This window comes from Dicentrarchus labrax, unplaced genomic scaffold, assembly GCF_905237075.1.
Source record: "Dicentrarchus labrax unplaced genomic scaffold, dlabrax2021, whole genome shotgun sequence".
Classification (NCBI taxonomy): domain Eukaryota; kingdom Metazoa; phylum Chordata; class Actinopteri; family Moronidae; genus Dicentrarchus; species Dicentrarchus labrax.
Window position 1 is genome coordinate 9,059,245 of NW_026136718.1, and position 20,641 is coordinate 9,079,885.

General features: G+C 38.3%; 1 protein-coding gene and 1 long non-coding RNA gene across 3 annotated transcripts in view; one reads left to right on the top strand and one right to left on the bottom strand.

The window, feature by feature from the left end:
- Positions 1 to 1,626: 1,626 nt before the first annotated feature.
- Positions 1,627 to 20,322, bottom strand: LOC127350413 (uncharacterized). Its single transcript, XR_007880561.1, has 2 exons — positions 19,994 to 20,322; positions 1,627 to 2,140 (listed from the first exon to the last, which is right to left on the bottom strand). It is a non-coding gene; the product is annotated as an uncharacterized LOC127350413 (long non-coding RNA).
- Positions 18,560 to 20,641, top strand: part of hmcn1 (hemicentin 1) — an 81,409-nt gene continuing 79,327 nt past the window's right edge. The window contains exon 1 of one of the 2 annotated variants that reach the window (XM_051377036.1): positions 18,560 to 19,229. In XM_051377036.1, coding sequence (XP_051232996.1) covers positions 18,974 to 19,229 — 256 coding nt within the window. In that variant the 5' untranslated portion in view covers positions 18,560 to 18,973. The remainder of the gene's footprint in view (positions 19,230 to 20,641) is intronic. The other variant, XM_051377037.1, reaches the window with a different exon arrangement.

Here is a 20,641-nt window from a genome sequence, read left to right on the forward strand (position 1 = left end):
GTTTTCAGTGAGGCCGGGTCAAAGGTGAAAAGAATGTCAGGTCTTTTTAGTTCAGTGTCGTACAAATTGTGTCATACTTTATAGTTGGTGAGGTGAGACATCGCAGTGCTTATGTGTTGGAGACACCAGACTCCAGAGAATCTTGATTATTTCCAAAGAATCCAGTAATGGTTTGTTAACACAGATATGATCTGTGCTCCTCTTTATCGTCCTGTTTCTTAAAGGAGAATGACACCTTGTGTAGAAATCACATGTGCCTCGTGACTGTTCAGTCAGTACTTATAATCATGCAGTTTTCTTTCCTAATTGGAGAAATAACTCTTTAATTTCAGTTGTTAGCCGGACACAGGCCTGCTTTCTTGTAAGAAAAAAAAAAAGGGAAGTTTCAATCCAGATTCATATGTTAAACAAACACACACTGTGTACCTTTTCAAATTTATTGCACCCCTAATAAAATCATCATACAATCCTATCTCTACTTATTATACCATCAAAGCAATCAAGTCAATATTTATACAACCATGCAAGTAGCACGTAGTTACAACAGTGCACTGTGTATGCGACGAACCATAACTCTGATAGGAATGTAGATAAATACTTTCATTCAAAACAGTCAGATGTAGACATGTCAGCTTGTAAATGAGACTCTGAAAGAGTGGTGTATGCTCAGGCAGCTTAATCTTTCCATATTTAGCTGAAAAAACCCATTAGAAACAGATTTAAACTCACTTTTTTACAAGTGCTAGACATTAGAATTTACCTCTACTCATTTAAAAAGACGGATTTTTCAAACGTGCATAGAAAATGAGGCAAAATGGAGCTGTTAATTTGAACCTGCACCACTTCACAAGCTGCAGTCCACAAAAAGAGGTGACAATGTAAGCTATCAGTTACAGTTAGATGATAAGTTGAAGGTAACACCTTCTGCTGTAACTGATAATTGCGACTACACAGACCCACAAAGGCTTGCTGTAGTCAAACACCCTCTCTAGTGTTTCCCACAGAACTGTGCCAGGCTCTCCTTTGGGTCCCCACAGGAGGAAGCGTCACAAGAGTCTAGCTTTCAGTCCCACGTAAGAACACAAAATCCCTCTCAGACTCTTTCTTTTCAGACCCTCCAGCCTCCTGTGGTCTGTCCCTCTCTTAGGAAGTGGGTCAGTTCAGTGAGAATAGAACACACACACACACACACACACACACACACACACACACACACACACACACACACACACACACACACACACACAAGCTAGATTTTGTTGGAATAAAAGACTTTGTAAATGGCACAATGGGCTGCTATCTTGACCTAGCATTGCATTGATCTCCCTGACGGACACACTGGCTCTCTGTAAATGTACTAGGTTCTCTAATTAAGTTTTAAAAAATTGATTAAGACATTGCATTAGCCTCTTATTTCTTTCTACTACATAACAGTCAGTGACATGTGACTGTGGTATGTTAGTCTTGTGTGCACAGGTAGGTTCAGAGGTCATGACCCTTGAACCCCACGCGATCATGTCTTGTCCTCTGACTTCTGCATTTAAACAGTGATGTAACAGAACCAGTCTTACCACATTTGCTGGAGTTACTTTAATAAATGCCCTAACAAAACAATAGCTAGCTCAGTTTTAAGTGAACACATTTATTCTTAGCAATTTAAGACAATTTTAACAAACTGTTAAGGTGTCACATGCAACAAGCAGTCTCTGAGACACACGCTGTTATTTAAAAGCAACATAAAAACAAGGAGGATCAATAACAGGGTGACTTGAAATGATCAATTACTTTAAAGAATATCATATCTACATCTAATGATTACTTGATCCATTGTGTGTGTGTGTGTGTGTGTGTGTGTGTGTGTGTATTTTTGTGTGATTGGAACACATGATCTCTCATACTGTCAATGCTGATGACCTCAGATGGCACCAGTTTAAAAACATGCAAATCTGTAGACTTGCATGTGACGGTGTTCGGTCCCAGATAATTCCAATCATTGGCAGCTCCTCGGTTCCTTTCGGTCTGCCTGTCGCTCTCATGCCTCTCTTGTCCTCCTTTTGTTTCAGTCCATGATTCTTCCCTTCTCTCTTTTTGGGACTACGGCTGGTGCCTGAAGTGTTGACGATCTGTTAGATGCTCATCTCTTTGAAACACATAAATAACATCAGTCATCCATTTTACTCTTTATATCACTAGCCAGTATTTCAATCTGATGCTGTGTCTCACGAGCTCTCTTCTCTTTTTCCTCGCTCGACTGTTAAAACAGGATTATCTCAGCTGAACTCATAAAACCTCATAAGTATATATGAGACAGAGCCAAGAGAACGTGTTTTGCTTTGAATTTCATGAGAAATAACATTTAATTAAAAAAGCTCTACAACGGTATCAGAGACATCCCATGACGGCCTCCAGTCAATACTGGAGGAGCAAATGCAATATATCATCAAAAAAAACACATGTTCACAACTAGAATCTGTGGATATAAATGATTTATAATGAAATCCACATCACAGGACTACAGTTTTCTGTATTCCCTAATGTACAGCAGATTCCCCAGGGTTTTGTGTTTACTCCCGGACATGTAACTGGGTAGAGAGAGGACATACAAAACAAAATAGAGAAGCAAATATGACAGCTCCCCTCTGCTTCTTGAAATGGAAACTGTAGCTGTAATCCAACCTTAAGGCTCTCATCATTTCTTGATCTTTTTTAAAATTGTGTTTATAGTTTTCAGTTTTTACATATAAGTTCAATGCAAATAGAATTTTTGTGTTTTACATACAAAAGGACAACAAAGAATAATAAATTAACTCTTAACCATAAAATATAACTGAGAGGCTGTCGGTTTTTCCAGTGTAAGAGAATTAGCCTGCGTGCTAATAACATTATAAAGGTTGCAATCATGATATAAGCTCCTCTAACAGTGCATCCAAATGGATCAGGTTCTATGACCTGCCCAAAAACATCTAATATCTCAAGCAGATTTCAGAATAACTAAATAAATAATCATATACAAAGATCTCTTGATCTTTTCCCTCTTTGTTTAGACTGCTTTTACAGTCATACTGTTGTCCGCTGTGTGAATGGTTAACTCATCAATAAAGATACATATACTTCTTAACATCCTTACTGATGTATAAATATAATATGACTTAAACTAATCAGCACTTGATTTATGTTAAAAGCTGTGGACCTCATTCTGATATGTTGATTTGAAACCCATGCACCCTTTATACCCAGTATACCCTTTGTTGGTTAATTCCTCTGTGTCCTTCTTAATGACATTTTAATATCTCACAGCTTTCCTCTAAACACACTTCAGCCATGGTGACAGTGGGGTGCTGAGAAAAGCTTCCAGCAGTACCTAATTAGTTGTGTACCAACGGCCAGCTCACCACACTGTGCTTTCCATAATGAGCTAGTTAGCAGTATCCCCTTTGAGGAATAGTACAATGATACACAGTAGTGTTGTGCACTGATGACAGTGATAGCCAGAAACCTGTTTTTGAGGCCATGGTGAATTGATGGCTTTATCAACATCAGTCAGCTGTTTCATCATACCTATCGCCATCTGTGCAATCAGCATTCGTTATGAGGTTTCATCAGTCTTTACCAATCTTATTTTATTACCCTTAAAAGTTGTACATGCACATCAACTGCCTATGACACATATGCATACCCACTCCATGCACTAGAACAATAATCTGTATATAACTATGACAACAGAGTAAACATGCAGTGAGATCATCTGGATTGTCACTTCATACACAGTTAACCATTGTCATCATCAATCATTATTCTGTTCACACTCTGATGTTCAAGGGGAATTTTCCACTGTTTAAGTCAGTTGTTTCTTCGTGGTGCCAACAACTGGGGCTTAAAGCAGAGCTGCTGATGTTGCAATGGGATTTTTCTCTGTTTGACCTGCTGATGGGGTTATCCCTAGAAGAGGTGGCAATGAAATGTGACCTAGATAACATCATAGGTCAAACTTCAACAAGTTGAGACAAGCACACACAACTTACGCACATATTGCGCGTACATGGACGTGGGCAAATACACACGCAAACAATCATGCACATCTGCACACACACAGTGGCTGTTAGCTATTAGTAATATTCTATTTAAGCAGTTTAACTTTTAACTAGTGTGCTTCCAGTGAGGAAGCCTTGCATCACTTTGACCCCAGTCACATTGATCCAGTTATAGCCAGAGTTATTGACAACTGTGTCACAATATCAGTAGTACTTCATTAATCCCAGAAAGGCAATCGCTTTACACAGAAACCGTCAGCAGCAGTACAGTAAAATATCAAGCACTGTTTACACAGACTGATTGTAGAAGATACACAGTCCACTTTATAATCTTGTCACACTGGTAAGCGGTGTGGTAAGAGCTGAGAAAGTTGCTACCTGAGATTCAACCTTATCAGCACAGCTGTCTGGGTTAAGGAGCTTAACTCTGAATTAATCAAAGGCAATACAATGAACTGGAACATTTTAGATTTTCTACTGATTAACAGGACAAATGATTGGACACAGAGTCACAATTCTAACTAAATGGTGAGAGCTTCAGTATTGAGTAGCAGAATAAGTAGGTCTGGACATGTGCATTAATGTCCTTTCTAGGACAGTTGTCTCTTAAATTAAAATTTTTTATTTTTTATTTATTTGACTGGGAAGGTTCATAAAGAGTTTATAGCTCCTGTCAATTTCCAGCTCTTTTCCCTAGTTGAACTTTTACGTGTACAGTGAAAACAGTTTTGAAAAGGGGAAATAAGTCTGGAATGATGTCTCGTTATGTTCGGCACAGTTTTAATATGTGTTGTGATTGAACATGCTTCGTACTTTCTTGTGGTTCAAATGCTTCAGAGATACATTTTCATATTCACTTTTGTATCAAGACAGGTTGTCTTTGTTTGATGAACTTTTACAGGAAGTGCTCGTGCTTGTTGAAGTAAATTGAGGATTAACTGAGCAGGCAGATGATGTTGAATTGTATTCCATCTGAGCAGTGCTGTAACAGGAGATGACAGTACATGCTGGAGAGTGTGATTGTGGAGCTGTGGAAAGATGGAGTGCTAATGCATGTTGATATGTGGTAGTTCTCTGTCTAGCTTTCACATTATAGACCCACACATACATTCAAACACAGTATGTTTTCAGAACACTTCCAACAAACAAGGGAACAAAGGGTTGTCATTCTGTTTGAGACTCATACCCAGTAAACTGCAGAGGTATGAACTCACATTGATGTCTCCTGTCTAGATTCAACAGCCCAAACAGAAATAGAGACAGTGGCCTTGATCATACGTCTGCACTCTCTGCTCATTCAAGTGTATAATGACAAGACCGTGTGCTTATCTTGTAGAAAATGTGTAGATCATTCTCCATGCTGTTGTGTTATTCAAGAGGCTTCTGTTTTTATCATTGTTGTCTGTGATGTGTTTTGTTATGGCACCAACAGCAAATGTCAGCAAGCATATTCCACCGTGGCAGACAATAATATTTACTTTAGAAATTGGATCATAACAAATCCATGGCTGTCTTGCTCTATATAGGCTATACATGAAAATACATAATTGAGCAAGGCACAAAAATGAAATTGCATTTAGGAAAATAACTTATTTATGGATAATTATATAACAATCTCCACAGTATTATATAATAAACATTGCATATATTATATAATGCATAATAATTATATTATTTTGCCTTTTTGGCCATATAAATTGCAAAAACTGACTTGTGGAAAGGTGAAGTTAAAGAGTGGAGTTAGAGTTAATATTAAAAATAAAAATCTAAAAGGACAGTAGTTTCCAGCGGTGAGACAGCAACGTGAGGTTCTTCTTAAAATGAATTTACAGGCTTTTTTTGTAGATGCATTAATAATGCAGCTGCTTCAGATACAGTCCCGTATTATGACTCGGTTCCACGTGTATCTTGTGTTTTTCTCAATGTCACATTCCAGCAGTGAAGAGGAGTGTTGATTTTTAATCATGAGCTTGTGTTTTGGCCAAAAACAATAACTTACTTTTTACAATCCTTTCTTTGGCCTTCTTACAGGTCTCACCAAGCTGTTTTCATGTTGGGTGAAGACAGACAAACAGTCCCCACTGTGAGGACAGATTGCAGTTGTTGACTTGAGGTCAGCTTGAACCATCATGTTTTCTAGGCCATGGTTGCAATCACTTCATTCTTTTGGTTTGGTTAAAGGGGATTAATAAAATAGCATTGGTTTTTCCATTACTCCCAGACAGTTTAATACATTTTGGTGCTGAGAGAAAAAGAAATCAAGAAAACCACTTTGGTTGAGCTAAAATGGAACTTTTTAACCTCTGATACACAACCAATGCAACATTGATCACTTCAGGCCACAGACTAAATGGCCCCGTCCCGTACACTTAATGTGTATCCCCTATGAGTCAACTCAACATAGTTTATAGACAAACAATGGATTTATGGAAATTATATTGAATAGATATGTTTCTGTTTGGGTTTGATCCAACGCCCACAAAGGTGCATCTGGTTTGAGAAATCTCTGCAGGTTGTTTTACTCAGTCACTGAATATTTGGATAATCTTCTGCCTTCTTCCATCACTGTACATGTAGATTCACAGCTATTAAGATAAACACACTTCCAACCTTTTTTCATTAAGGGACCACTCTTCTCTCATTGCGTAAACTGAAGAAATAGTACAGTACTACTGATAAACTGTACAATTAAACCAAATAGTGAACCCAATAACTACAGGAGGTTTGTGTAAAACAAGCTATTTGGATGAATTTTGATTATTTTAATATTGGGTCAGAGATTAGTTTTCCTGATATTTTAACAGTCATACGTACTTAATAGGCTTCTTTTTTGAGTCAGTATTTTCTTCTCTCTGACACCTGGCAAGTGAAGGTTTTGTGCCTTTACAGTTTTTTACAATTGTTTACACACTAAAATAAAAATTTCCACATAATTTGCGAAATTCTACTCCAAGGAGCAAAACACCTCCACAGATTTGCACAACATTACACACAATGTCTGCTTCACCCTTTTTGCAAAACATTACACACAGTGATTTGTAAAACTCTACACACATAAATAAATACTTGAAAATATTCAGTCTGCAGCATCAGTGTTGTGCAGTGCTTGGTAAGTTTATAGTAGGCCTATTTGTGTACATTCTCCCTATATCTCAAACTAATCATGAAGAATGTTGTGGGTTTGTGACTATTTTTTTTTTACATCTAAATTATCCCTTACATAACAATGTCTGGCCAAAAATCTAGCACACGCTATTTCCTAAAATTAGTTTTTTTACAAATGTGTTTTTTATTTATCACAGCAGTGTGAAACTGGCTGCAATAGTGTCTGATCATTGAGGACTGTGTTGGTTAAATGAAAACTAATAGCATTTTCACAAATATGTGTATATGTTTTGACTGAAGTGTGTATGTTTTGACTGAAGTGTGTCATTTTGCAAACAATCTAGGAATTATGCAAATTGAGTGTGGTGTTTGGATAATTGTGATTATATTTTGAAAAAATGAACCCGGTTTTCAAAATTGCGTGTAAACAATTGAAAAAAACTGTATTAGTCTGATTGGTCCAGTAGAAAGTGAGATTAGCAGTGGACAGATACGCACAGACACACAAAACCAAATGTGTGATCATAAATGTTGCCGACTGATTGCCTTTTTAAGTTTTTACTTGAAGCAACTATTAAAACTACTGGACATTTTTTTTTATAGTGATTGCAAATTAACAAACAATGAGATAACATAAACCAGAATCACACTAAAGGTATTATAAAAATAAATTAGCACAGTAATAATTCAGAAATTATAGACTAAATGTCAAATTACATTGTGCTTCAAGCCTGGAAGAAACAAAGACATTACAGCATGTCCCCACTGGAAGTACAGCAATTCCAAATAAAAGTTAGACCAAGGGCAAATTCAACATTAGCAACACAACCTTCCTGCATAGAGTATTAGATTAATTCTAGTGTATGTATATATGTGTGTGTGTGTGTGTGTGTGTGTGTGTGTGTGTGTGTGTGTGTGTGTGTGTGTGTGTGGTTGAGAGGCTGTGTGTATGGTATGAAGGTGAGAGGAGGGGGAGAGAAGGGGAGAGAAGGGAGGGGTAGTGAGGTCATTGGGTTAGAGAGATTGATTGTGGACATCCGGACTCTAATTTATAGTCAGAGAAGAACGTTTACTTAAATTGTCAATAGGTGACAGATAAATGACATGAGATTTTTAAAAAAAAGTCATACAAAATAATGACAATAATGAGATAAAATGTAACAAGCATGATAGATATTCTCTCTTTACTCTTCAGTGCTCCTCCTGTCACGTGCCTTGCAGTCTAGGGCACATGCAGGATCATACACACTCAGCCAGTTCAGAAATAAATCCTTGCCTTTCACTGATGAGCGACATCACTGAGCTGACTCACAATACAGCAGCTCTACCTGGAAGGGAAGGCTCAGTATGCTGGCATCACTGTAGGGATGTTATTGTGGTGGTGTCTGTCATTGTACTATTTCAGTAATGAGTCATTTTTGTCAGAATTTCTTCCTGTTGAAAAAAAGCCACAACAAAAACAAGAGACATCATAGGTCACCTGCTTCACCAGGATGTGAAGCATTTTATCTGTCACACCGGCCTGCATTCACACACATTACACTAAACACACAGCAGCACCCTGTCTGATTAGGAAAACCTGCAGTGACCTTGTCGATATGCCTCTCCCCACATATAAATCTGCTCACTAGCCTACATCACAGTGTTACCATGGTGAAGTATTAGTAACCTGAAACCCGCACATTTGAGTTTCTGTGGCACCACTGAGGTAGATGGGGTCGGAGTATAAATTTGTCTGACAAATACAGTATGTAAAGTTAGGTAGGCTACTAATGCCACATATTATATAATATAATTGTTTTGTCTAAGTGTTCGAGCATTCATGTTTCTGTGTCTGTGATTAAATGTAATAAAGTGATGTAACACCAGATGAAACAAAGTCTAATGGGGTGGATCTAGAGAACTGTAATATGAAATATTAGAGAAACATAATTCATATAAATTATATAAATATATAACATTAATTTAAATCAAAGATATTAGATGGATGAATCTCATCATAACAAGTGTTCTGCATGCATATAGACTTCAAGGTGACACCATAGCTAGAAACATTCTTCTTGATTTATTAAGCCTCTATACTAGTTTTCTATTAACTTTATGGATTTTTCTGACACAGTTGAAAAAGCAGACCAGAGCAGCAATCTTTAACTAGCACAAGAGTTAATGGTTTCCTCGGGGAAAACCACAGGCAGGTAAACTCATTTTGAAAAACAAAAGAATGTACCCTAAAACACAATTGTTTATAAAATTGTATTATTATTTTTGTTCTAATTGTAACTGACAACTAGTTTCTTACAGTTTAACAGGTGCAGTTTGTCATCCAGTACTAACATAAGGTAGCATATGCAGCCTCTACCCCTTGGGGAAAATTAGTTTACTTTTATTTTTTCAGCAATACATTGATTTTAATAATCTGTCATTGACGGTATGAATATTTTTCATGTTAAATGGGAAATGGTGTTGACCATTATCTGGTTTGCTAGCCTATTTGTATCCACTCTTTTTGCTTTTGTGAATGTATATTGTTTTCACTGACAGGGACACATATTAACTCTCTGTTATAAACCATATGGAGAATCTAAGTTGTTGGTAATCTTAGTTATTATCCTCTAAATGCTTGGCTATAGTTCCATTTGAACTTACAGGCCACAAGGGCTGTCACATCTTTTCATTTGTTTTCACATTTTATTTTAATGTGCACAGCCATCTTTCTTTTAATTTCTTTGTGAATATGCATCGTATGTGTATGATGTTCAGGAAAGTTGCTCTTTGTTTCACAGACAGTTCTGTGTTTTGGGCATTTTGCTTTGCACAGAGCAACATTTCTGCAGAGAGGCTGTAGGAAAATATGTGGTGGGAACCCGCATGCTAACTAGAGGAAAAGAGCACACATAATGGAGCACTTCCTGACCTTGTTCAAGTCAAATTCAAAATAAATGATTTTTGAAACACTGAGTTAATTAATGTCATGGTTTTAGACCATTATAGAAACCTTGGTTTGACTTCACTGAGAAGATGTTCCATGCTGGAGGTTGTTTATTACCTTTCTATTCAACTGTAAAAAGATAGTATTTTCAAACATGCAGACTTAGCATTTTGTTCCATACTCTTATGTAAGATAAACAACCACGAGTCAGCTTCCTCAAGGCCATGGGAAGTGAGACTTACTGATGTATCTATTTTTTGACTTTCCACTGTGTTCTTTCTCAAGTGATTGTCTGATTTGTGTTCTTAACTCATGGTAAAAAACTAACCAGGCTAAAAGAATCTGCTGAGGTAATGTTCCCCTAAGTAAAAACACACAAATGTTGTATACACGCACAAAAACGCCACAGTAAGAAAAACTTGATAGACTGTGAGAGACTTTACTGTCAGAAAATCAAATGAGATTATGGTAGAAGTTCATTTAGTGGGATAAGGTCAGGGAAATGTTTTGAGAAAAGGATTGTATGGGAATAGATAAAGTCTGCTTTCCCATAATACTCTAGTACACATGTGTGTTCTTGTTTTGTATCGTGTGTGTGTGTGGGTGAATAAGTGGGTGCTGCCTACCTGCAGGTGCGTGGGTTTACGTAAAAAAGGAGAGAAAGAGACAAAGTGACTGTCAACCAGACTGATAAAGACAGACACAATGTAGTTATTGCATAATACAGTCATTTTTAGTGCATGTCCTCCCACCCTCCTCCACCCTTCTCTCTAAGCTATTACTTTATTCTCTTCTACTTAAATCCCTTGTCACTCATCATCCTTGCATCCTTCCTACCATCCCTCTCTGAGTTTATTATTTGAGGCACATCCCTCTATTGTTGTCATTATTGGGTGGGTTATTGTACATAACCCACTGTTCTTCTGTCCCTTGATTTCCACAGAAAATCTTACACACACACACACACACACACACACACACACACACACACACACACCAGGCAGGCAGACCTTATAGTCAGTTGCCACAGTTCGATTGGTTCACTTAAGAGTACTAAAGAGGGAGTGCTGTAGTCATATCAGTGGCTCAAATTCACCTAAGCAGACAGAAAGTAGTGTACGGTAGTGTGTAGCATGGACGGAATCATATCCTCCTAACAGCTTTGGTATTACTATGTATCCATTCCTGCAGTGGGATTAAACTTCAAGAATCCTCCTTTGCTTTGGTGGCGCAAATCACTGTTAATTTGCAAAACCTGAAATATATATATATATATATATATTTTTTTTTTTAAACAAACCAACCTTGAGTGGACAGTAAGAAACATGTTGGAATGTCTTTGTCTTAGATGTTTTTGACCAAAATGATGACTAACATCTATATTGTCAGCCAGTACAACCATACAAAAATGCACTGGAAATGTTCTGTATTTCTGCTTGAAAAATAAATCCATCATCAAATATCTTTTTACGTCAGTCAACTAATGAGTCAAACAACTATTTCAGCTCTGTAATAGAGTCATGAGAGTAAGGGAACAGCCATTTAAAACACACATCATGAACATATTATGTTCCTATAATTTTAATAAGGAAGTATATGGGATATTTCAATAGACCTTTTTCACAGCAGCCATTTGAACATGAAAAAGTAGGGTAAACACTGGTGTTGCCAATGACACTAATTAAAGTTGCCTTCCATTTATTGTAGCAGAGCCTTTCCAGTGAGCTGACATGCACAATAGCAGCACCCTGACTCTGTTTAACCTGAATGGAACAGAACCTTGATTAGTATCACTGGTAAAGCCTGTGATTACCCTACTATTTCATGTCAATGTGTTGCTGTGAAAAAGGTCTATTTCATTTGCATAAGCGCATTTAAACTTGTATAAACACTGGACTTATGTCCACATGTCACATTGTCGGGGGTACGTATAATCATGTACAGTAAATGGCTTAATCGTGATATTACCTTACTCAGCCTGTTTGCAATAGTTCCATAATTGTGACCGTGGCAACCAGGGCAGTAGCAGCTGCAGTGAATTGGGAATAATTAGACAAACAGATGCCTTTTTGAATGTAAATGAGCCTTCAGAAGTTACTATGGGTCACAAGTCATGTCCTTGCTACGCTACAGTTTGCTCCGGCTCTCTCACACCTCATGCTTCTGTCACTCTTATTATCGGTATCTTGCTTTCAGTTTCTGACACGCCCATACAGTACACTCGCATGCAGACACACACGTAGACAAACCGTTCTCCCAGCTTCTGTAAACACTTAATTATGTGATCAGCATTCACAGTAGTTTTAAGGAGAGGAATATGCTGACCAAAGAGCACCAGATGGCGAAAGGTGAAAGGAACAATGAGATAGTCAGACAGCACTCTGGCCAGATCCAGTTAGGGCTGAATCTGAAGGACAGAGAGAAGCTTCTCTTTTCCTCATCTCCTCATCTCCTCATCTACACAAAGTGAAGTCAGATGTCCAAAATTCTCATTGTGTAAGGTCTGCAGTGGTTTGTGCCGTAAAGTTACAGATGTTAGAGGCCACAAATATTTACGAGATTTAACACATTTTAGGAATGACAACATTTTCTCTGAATTTTCATGCCTTTTTTTTTCATGATGTCTGCTGTTCCTTCCTCTGTTCTTTCATTCCCTTTTTCATTATTTACAAACAAACTCCTGATAAAAATAGCCAAGAAACAAAGAAATGTTTTCATTACTGCTTGTGTGCAACGGATGTCTGAGTGGGCGAGAGAGAGTAAAAGAATGAGAACCATTTTTTGTGCACACAAATGCTGGTATTCATGTGGCTGCCCATGCCCGTAATGTACAGTGTGTGTTTATGAAAACTAGAGACCCAGAGTGGGAGAATGGAGAGGGATTACAAAGGGTATGTTGGTGTGTATATGCACAACCAGTGAAGCCTCATTGGCCAGATGAGTTGTGTTCACTACAAAAGACGGACTTTAGTGAGATGAGAGGCAGTAAGCCCAGGGATTAGGTCTGTTGGGCAACAGAGCACCAGGCCTCAGGGCGGGCTTTCTGGTTGGCTTACTGGAAGGATGGAGACCATGTGTCATGTGGATCTTGTTTGGGGAGACAGAGGGACTCGTGTTTGTGTGCTACAGTCATGTCTGTCCTGTGAGCCTGCACTCAGCAGCCAGTAATTTCGCACTACGACATGGGCAGAAACACACACACACACACACACACACACACACACAAAAGAAACAGCTTAATGTGGTTCACCTGGCTTGTAAAAAATGGCATATGCAGAGGGATTATCTCAGAAAATCATCACAAACAACTACAAAGCAGCTTCCACGAAGAACATTCGACTTTTCTAGCACTTTCTAGTCCCATCCTGGGTATGTCTGAGAACACTCGAGAGAGAGAGGGAGGGCGGGGAGAGTGAGAGAGCGAGAGAGCGAGGGAGCATGAGAGCGAGGGAGTGAAAGAGCGAGAGTGAATAAAAAATGAAGAGGTGACAGACTGCTAGAAGCAGACAGCGGTGCAGGCAGGAGAAAGTTGTGTGTGTGTGTGTGTGTGTGTGTGTGTGTGTGTGTAACTGTATCGTGGCCAAAGTGTCTCACACTTCACTTCCTGTCTTTACCAAGTGCTCTTCCTTCTGAGCTGGTTTTTGTTCCTCTCTTGTTCACAGTGGTAAAAATGATCTGTTTATTACTTAAAACAAAATATAAATATCTCCTTTCCTTTTTTCAAATTTCAGCAAGTGCTTAGTGGTCAAAATACAAGTGCACATGGTTGAAAAATAATTTGAAAGTGCCTGTAGCTGGCTGGTGTTAGATCTCTGTTAATTTTCCCTTCCTATCCTGAAAAATAATGAAATTCTCAGGTGAATTGACAACTGTTCTTTAGAGAAAAGAAGCTTCTTTAATCCTCCCTCTGTTTCCACCATCTTTCTGAAACCTTCACTGCAGGATTTCAGTTTCAAAACTTTTTATTTTCAGTGCAGTGAGTATGTACAGAGAGTGTGGCTATAACTGCAACTATATTTCCTTCCTTGTCTCCTTATTGTTTTACCCAAAAACTACTGGTAGATGAAGGAGAAAGTTAGTCTAATGTCAGTTTGTTAAAGCTGGGTTGAGATTTGTTGTGCAATGGAAAAGGAAGTTACGCAACTTTAATGATCAATTGGATCATTTGGTGTCACTTTTGGTAAATCTTTGCCTCGGGCGAGAGCATTCCCGCCATGTCACCATACCTTGCCAGAACCTAAAAGAACTAAATACATTCCTGTAATTTTTGTATAAAAATGATTAAAAGTAATTACATAACTTCTACATTAACAGCCACAAGAGGCCAATCCACTGTAAGCAGTGAGATTCTAAGCAGAAGAACATACAATTCATAATAAGACAGGAAAGTATTACACATGTAGATTTCCAGAATATGAAAATCAGTCAAACAAGATAAGAATATGTGTTGTCACTGTGAGAGAAGTTGTGGAGCTGGTACCATGATGGTATAAGAGCCCATGCCAAGTAGACAGTTAATTAAATCATTGACTCATTTTCTTTAGAGCTGAGGTAGCCTTGGTGGTTGTCTTCTTGTGCCAGTGAACAAATATCCTGTTTGTACAAACTGTTGTACAATAGTGTAAATTAACAGTTACTTTGCAATTTAAACAGATTATTAGGGGGAAATGGATGCCACATGAAAACTAAACCTTCTATTCCAATTGGGTATGATGGTGCCGGTTAAACTGAACCCTGCACTGTAATTATGAGTGATTAATTATATAATCTCTGTAATCATTTACAATTAGTCAAAAGGTTACGAACGTTCATTTAAATGTTTACCTGCTGAACTGGGTTGTGATGTGGAAACAAATGTACTCAAACAGTGTTCATCTGTTTGATCACAACACCAGTTAATGAAACTCTTCATTTTTTGTGTTTACCTTAAAACAAGCTATAGCATATGTGCTTGTGTGTATCAGAGAGAAATATTCAGCCTGTGTGTGTTCGACAGTTCTTTACAGTGTTCTTTATACACTTTCTGGTGTGTGTCTACCTCCCCACCTTATTTCCAGGGAAGGAGAGTGGATTTACTACTTTTGGATGAGTCAATCATATTGCCAGCTCTCTTAAACTGATACGAAATATGTATGTGAGTGTGTTAACATTCCCTTTATTTATCTTTGCCCTGTATGAACTTGTTAGGAACAGGATGTGTCTTCAAGCTGTTATTTCAGCTTGCAAAAGACATGATTTATTTATGTTGCGAAGCATGTTGTGCAACCACTGCCTGCATGCTTGATTTGCCATGGTGCATTTTCAAAACTTCCTTATTTGTTTGCCATGCAAAAGTTTCATCAGCTGATGCCTGTGAGGTTGGGATTCTCATTTGAATGTTTCCATGTAACTTTCTACCCACATCCTTGAGTAAAAACCTGGTGAAAATACCTGAGAAAAAAGCCAGACACTTCACTTGCAATCCAATCCAATCCCTTTACAAAGTCATGTATTTTGAAATATACTAATGGCATTGATTTTAATATGCTATATCTCTTTACATTTACCTGTCTGTTATTCTTGAAATGTATCTTTTTATTATGGTCTTTATGTTGTAATTCATCCTAAATTGCCATGATCTCACTTACTGAGTTTTTTAAGCCCTGCAACAACAGCAAAAAGAGTCATCAGTGGTGTACTAGCTCCCCCTAGTGTCAAAACATGCTAATGCTTTGCAGTTTATAATAGTTGAGTGGACTTACATATCTAGATAGCATAAATGTATTTATTTTATTTATCTATTTATCATAGATTTATGAGATGCATTAGGATTTGTTAAGCCACATAGTTCTTAACTTAGATTAATAATATACTATATATACTGTATTTTTTTATATACCTCTTTTATTTTCTATACAAGTGCTTTGTAAGCTGCTGGAAATTCAATTTCCTTGAGGGAGTCATGCCAAAGGGATCAATAAAGTGAAGTCTAAGTCTAAGTCTCTAAGTCTATAAAATGACCTGAAGTGGAGGATTCACATACATGTTATTTTAATGGCCTTAGGACAAACAAACTAAAAACTAAATTATGTTAATGAACATAGTGAGGCAGATAATTCATTATCAGGTAGTACTGTCAGTTCCAAACAAAAGTCTATCTTACTGAACAAGAAATCATTCCTTATACCTTCACAGTCACTTTTGTTTTATTTATTCGCTCAATATTCAACCAGTGTTTTTTCCCTACATTAATGTGATATTACTGGTTGGATGTTGATTAAATATTGTTTATCACATCAATTTTATACTGTGTTGGAAAACAAAATATGCTCAAAAACATCTGAAAATAGTACACATTTGTGACAGAACTGTGGCAAATAACATATGATAAAAGCAAGAAGCTTATTTTGTACTTACAGTGTGCAGACACCCAGACTCAAACCGCTCTCATGTAGTCTCTCATACACAGAAGAACCCTGCAACTTGAATTAATGTCCATCATAACCACTATAACCATCATAATTCTGTTATTTATCTGCAGTTGCTCTTCTGTGTTTAAACTTTTGCTTATAAAACTAGTTCTGGTTAAATTACCTTTAGCTGCTTTGGTTTCAGGGTGCTGGTATATTTCACAGCAGTCATTTTGACTTATTGCAGCATCAAAAGCACAGGTGTTACCAATAACGTTAATTGCTGCTACATCCCATTTAAGTGCCCCAGTAAGTCAGGCCAGTGAGCTAGCATGCATAATGGAGTAGAGCTATCGTCAATCTTGTTAATAACACCTGTGCTTGGCGCTGCTATCACAAGTCAAAAGGTCTGCTGTGACACAGGCCTGTGGTTTATGCTTTCAAAAAGCCCAAAGCCGATCAAATCTCACTTGATAAGTAGGTGTTAGAAAATGAGTTTGTGACCCAGCCCTAAAACTGTCCAGGAGGTTTCCCTACCGGTCTACTATCTGTCTCCTCTCCAGTCAAACAAACTAGAACAGGGGTCAAGATTAGATGGAGAAGGGGATTACTGAAAAGTCAACAGGAAATTACATTTGAGTCTTTAAGCCCAACAGATGTGACAGGCTGGATAATTTGGGTAACTGAGGGCTGAAATCATCAGTGAAAACTGTGGATCAAATTGCAGAATGATTAGACGGTTTCATCATACAATGACTTACTTTCAAAGGTATTGTTATGTGCGTGCCATATTGCTTACTTCTGTTTCACTTGTGTCTAATTACATCCACTTGACTTCCAAACAGTGAAAGAAGTACTCATATCCTTTACATTAGTAAAAGTACCGATACAACAAAGTAAAAATACTTCATAACAAGTAAAACCAAGTCTACCAGCAACATTAACAAATCAGGTATCAAAAGTACTGGTTGTGCAATAAAATCCCACGTGTCTGATACTTTATTATGATGTTATTATCAGATTATATGCTGATGCAGCAATGTGTAAGCAGCATTTTATACTGACATAACTATTTAGAATATTTATATATTTAACTATTTCATGTAGGCTACAGTTAGCTGGTTCAGTCTAGTGGTTCCCGATCTTGGGGTTGAGCCCCTCTAAAGAGTCACAAAATAAATCTGATGGGTTGTGAGATGATTAACAGGAGAGGAAAGAAGAAGAAGTTCTGATACACACATCTGTTTTAAATGTTGGACTTTTCTCTAAGATTTGATTTCTTGTGTGAAATATTAGACAATTTAAGTTGGAATGGATGTTTAGAGGGAATCTGTCTCTTTAGTTTAACTGCTAACAACTCATTAACATCTGAAATGAATGACAAGGTGCCCCAGCTAGACACAGCCAAACGGGTTGGGAAGCAATGGTTTAATATTTCCTGTGCTTATTAAGTATTTTATGAACAGCTGTCAGATAAATGTAGTGGAGTAAAAAGCTAAATATTCCTCTCAAAATTGTAGTGGAGTACAAGTAGGAAGTCGCAATATCATATCAATCAATATAATATTGTCCTTATTCTGACAGCTTTTTAATAAACTTACAACATGTCATCTGTTCCTATTAAATTCGTATCATTTGCGCACTGAATAAAAATGCATTTTATATATATATTTATGTTGTAGGCAATTAAGTGTGAGGTCAGACTACAGCCGCTAGGTGGAAATACAGAGCTCAAAATCACTGAAGAGCTGCCTTTCGATTCCTTTGTCCCATAACAGCTGGTCACATGCAAAAAGTTCACCATTTCAAACTGTTGATTACTTTCTGTGTCTGGATTGTATGCTTCCCCAATAGTTAGACATCAATTGCCCATCTAATTATTAACATCTCATCGCTTCAGATTCCTCATTGTTCCTCCAAAAATCAACTGGAGCTGCAACAAGTGCGTTAATGTCATGTAGGCTAAATCCGTCAACATTACGCTGTTACGGCCGTAGATATTTAATCATGGAGTAAATAAAGATGATCCCTCTTTGTTAAACGCGACTGGAGTGAAGTAAATTACGCACACGGTCTCTCCAAGTCACCCAAAACATCTCGTCCAATCAGATCACCGCTATTCTACATGGGGTAGTTTGCGCCTCAGAGACTCTCTGTCCAGCTGAGAGGTGGTCTTTGTATGACAGAGCTGAACAAGGAGCTCCTGACTCTGCAGACAACAGGCACTTCTGCAGCTGCTGGCACCGCAGAAGCTTAGTTCACAGAGAGGTGAGAGGCTGCGACTTTTGCGCACAGAAACTGCAGAAGAAAACCAAAGAGGTGCACGAAAAACGAGGGGTTCCTTTAATCCTATTTCGTTTTCTGATGGTGTGCCTTTTGTAAATTGTTCTAAATAGGCGTTTCAGTCCAGTTTTGAGAGCCCGATGTCTCTACCTTTATCTCGAGACTCACCGTGAGGTTCCGACTGGCGAGAACAAAACACTCAAGAACTTTTGCTTGAGAAGCATCTCGGCTCTGAAATGGGCAGCAGATTGGTGTGGCTGTCCCTGGCGCTGTCAGTGGCGTTTTCCACCGGGCAAGACGCAGGGACCGGGACTGCGAATGAGGACATCCCGGAGGGCGCATCGACCCTGGCATTCGTCTTTGATGTGACCGGCTCCATGTACGACGACCTGGTCCAGGTCATCGAGGGCGCGTCCAAGATTTTGGAAACATCCCTGAGCAGACCCAAGAGACCTCTGTATAACTTTGCCCTGGTCCCCTTCCATGATCCAGGTAATGTAGTGAATATATGTGGAGTGAACGTTCTGTGGTGGTTTGTTTTTACGCATGACATTTTTGGCTCTTTTTGTAAAAATGTCTTCTGCACACTTTTCGGATTATTTGGAGTTTGCGCTGCTGTGACAACAAAATCACACAGAAAAGTGAGAAATGTGTTAGTTTGCTCACAGTCCGCCCTTTGAATGCCTAATGTTCCTCACACCTCCAGAGGAGGGACTCTGGGGGATTCTGTCTCCGCACACAGATGTTCAGCCTGGCGGTCACTATCATTAGCATTCCGCCAGGGTTAGTGTGTGGCTTAAGGTTTGCAATGCAGCGTGATGATTATCATCACCACTTGGTGCTCTCTCATCCTGAACACCTAATGCCTATATAGACAATATATTGTTGAGCTTTTTAACAGTAACCCTGGCTTGTAGGTCAGAGGTGAAGACACACAGTCATATGACAAATAAAAAGCTCCAAATAAGTTGAAGTTAAATAATCAGGACTGACATGCAGTTAAGATCTGAGTCCTCCAGGGCACTGGTATGGGGCTGTAGCCATGCAAACAAAGCTACTGGAGAGCATACACCCATTGTGTCTGGTGACTTAACACTTTCCAAATAAAATGAATGTCTACCATTAAAACCTCAGCTTTACCGAAGTTGTCGTTTGAAGTTTGAAAGTTTGAAAGTTTTGGTGATGGAGAGACTTTGTGTAAGGATTTTAAAGTGCCTGTAATTACTGTTTTCTGAGAGGGAGGAGAGGTCACTTACCTGCTTGCAAAGACACCATCAAAGGCTGCTGTCATGCCGTGTCGTGGGGGGGTTTTGTGTGCTGATTTGGAGGTGAGACATGTTCGATGTCCACCTGTGAAAATGCTCCATCAACAGCAAGAACAAGCCGGAGAGAAGCTCCAAATAGGAATCCTGCCAAAATATGATGTAGAACTTGGTCTTCCCCGGCCCTACTTCATGATAAACATATTTAAAATGTACTCCGCTAACTTGAATATACTTAGCAACTGCAGAAACAAACAGATCCAAGAGACCTGAAAGAGATGAATAGACAGAGGTGGTCTGTGTGGTGAAGAGGCAGATTCCTATTCCAGATGTTTGTTCTCCTCTGCTAAACTTCAGCAATCACACATTCTTATGAACTCTCAATCATAGATTCAAGCTGCAGCTCTGTGCCTAGAATAATAATTATATTCAAGGAAGAAATATGCTCAATATACACAAGTGTAACAAATGATGAATTCATTACTGTGTGCTTCAGGGGAGAAAGAAATCTTAGATCATTAGCAGATGATAGAAGATCTGTGCTGCGTTGTACAATGCAGCAGTGGTGAAAGAACAGATAAAAACCTACTATAACCTATTACAACCTACTGTAACTTCAAGCCTTAATTCATAGCAAATGTT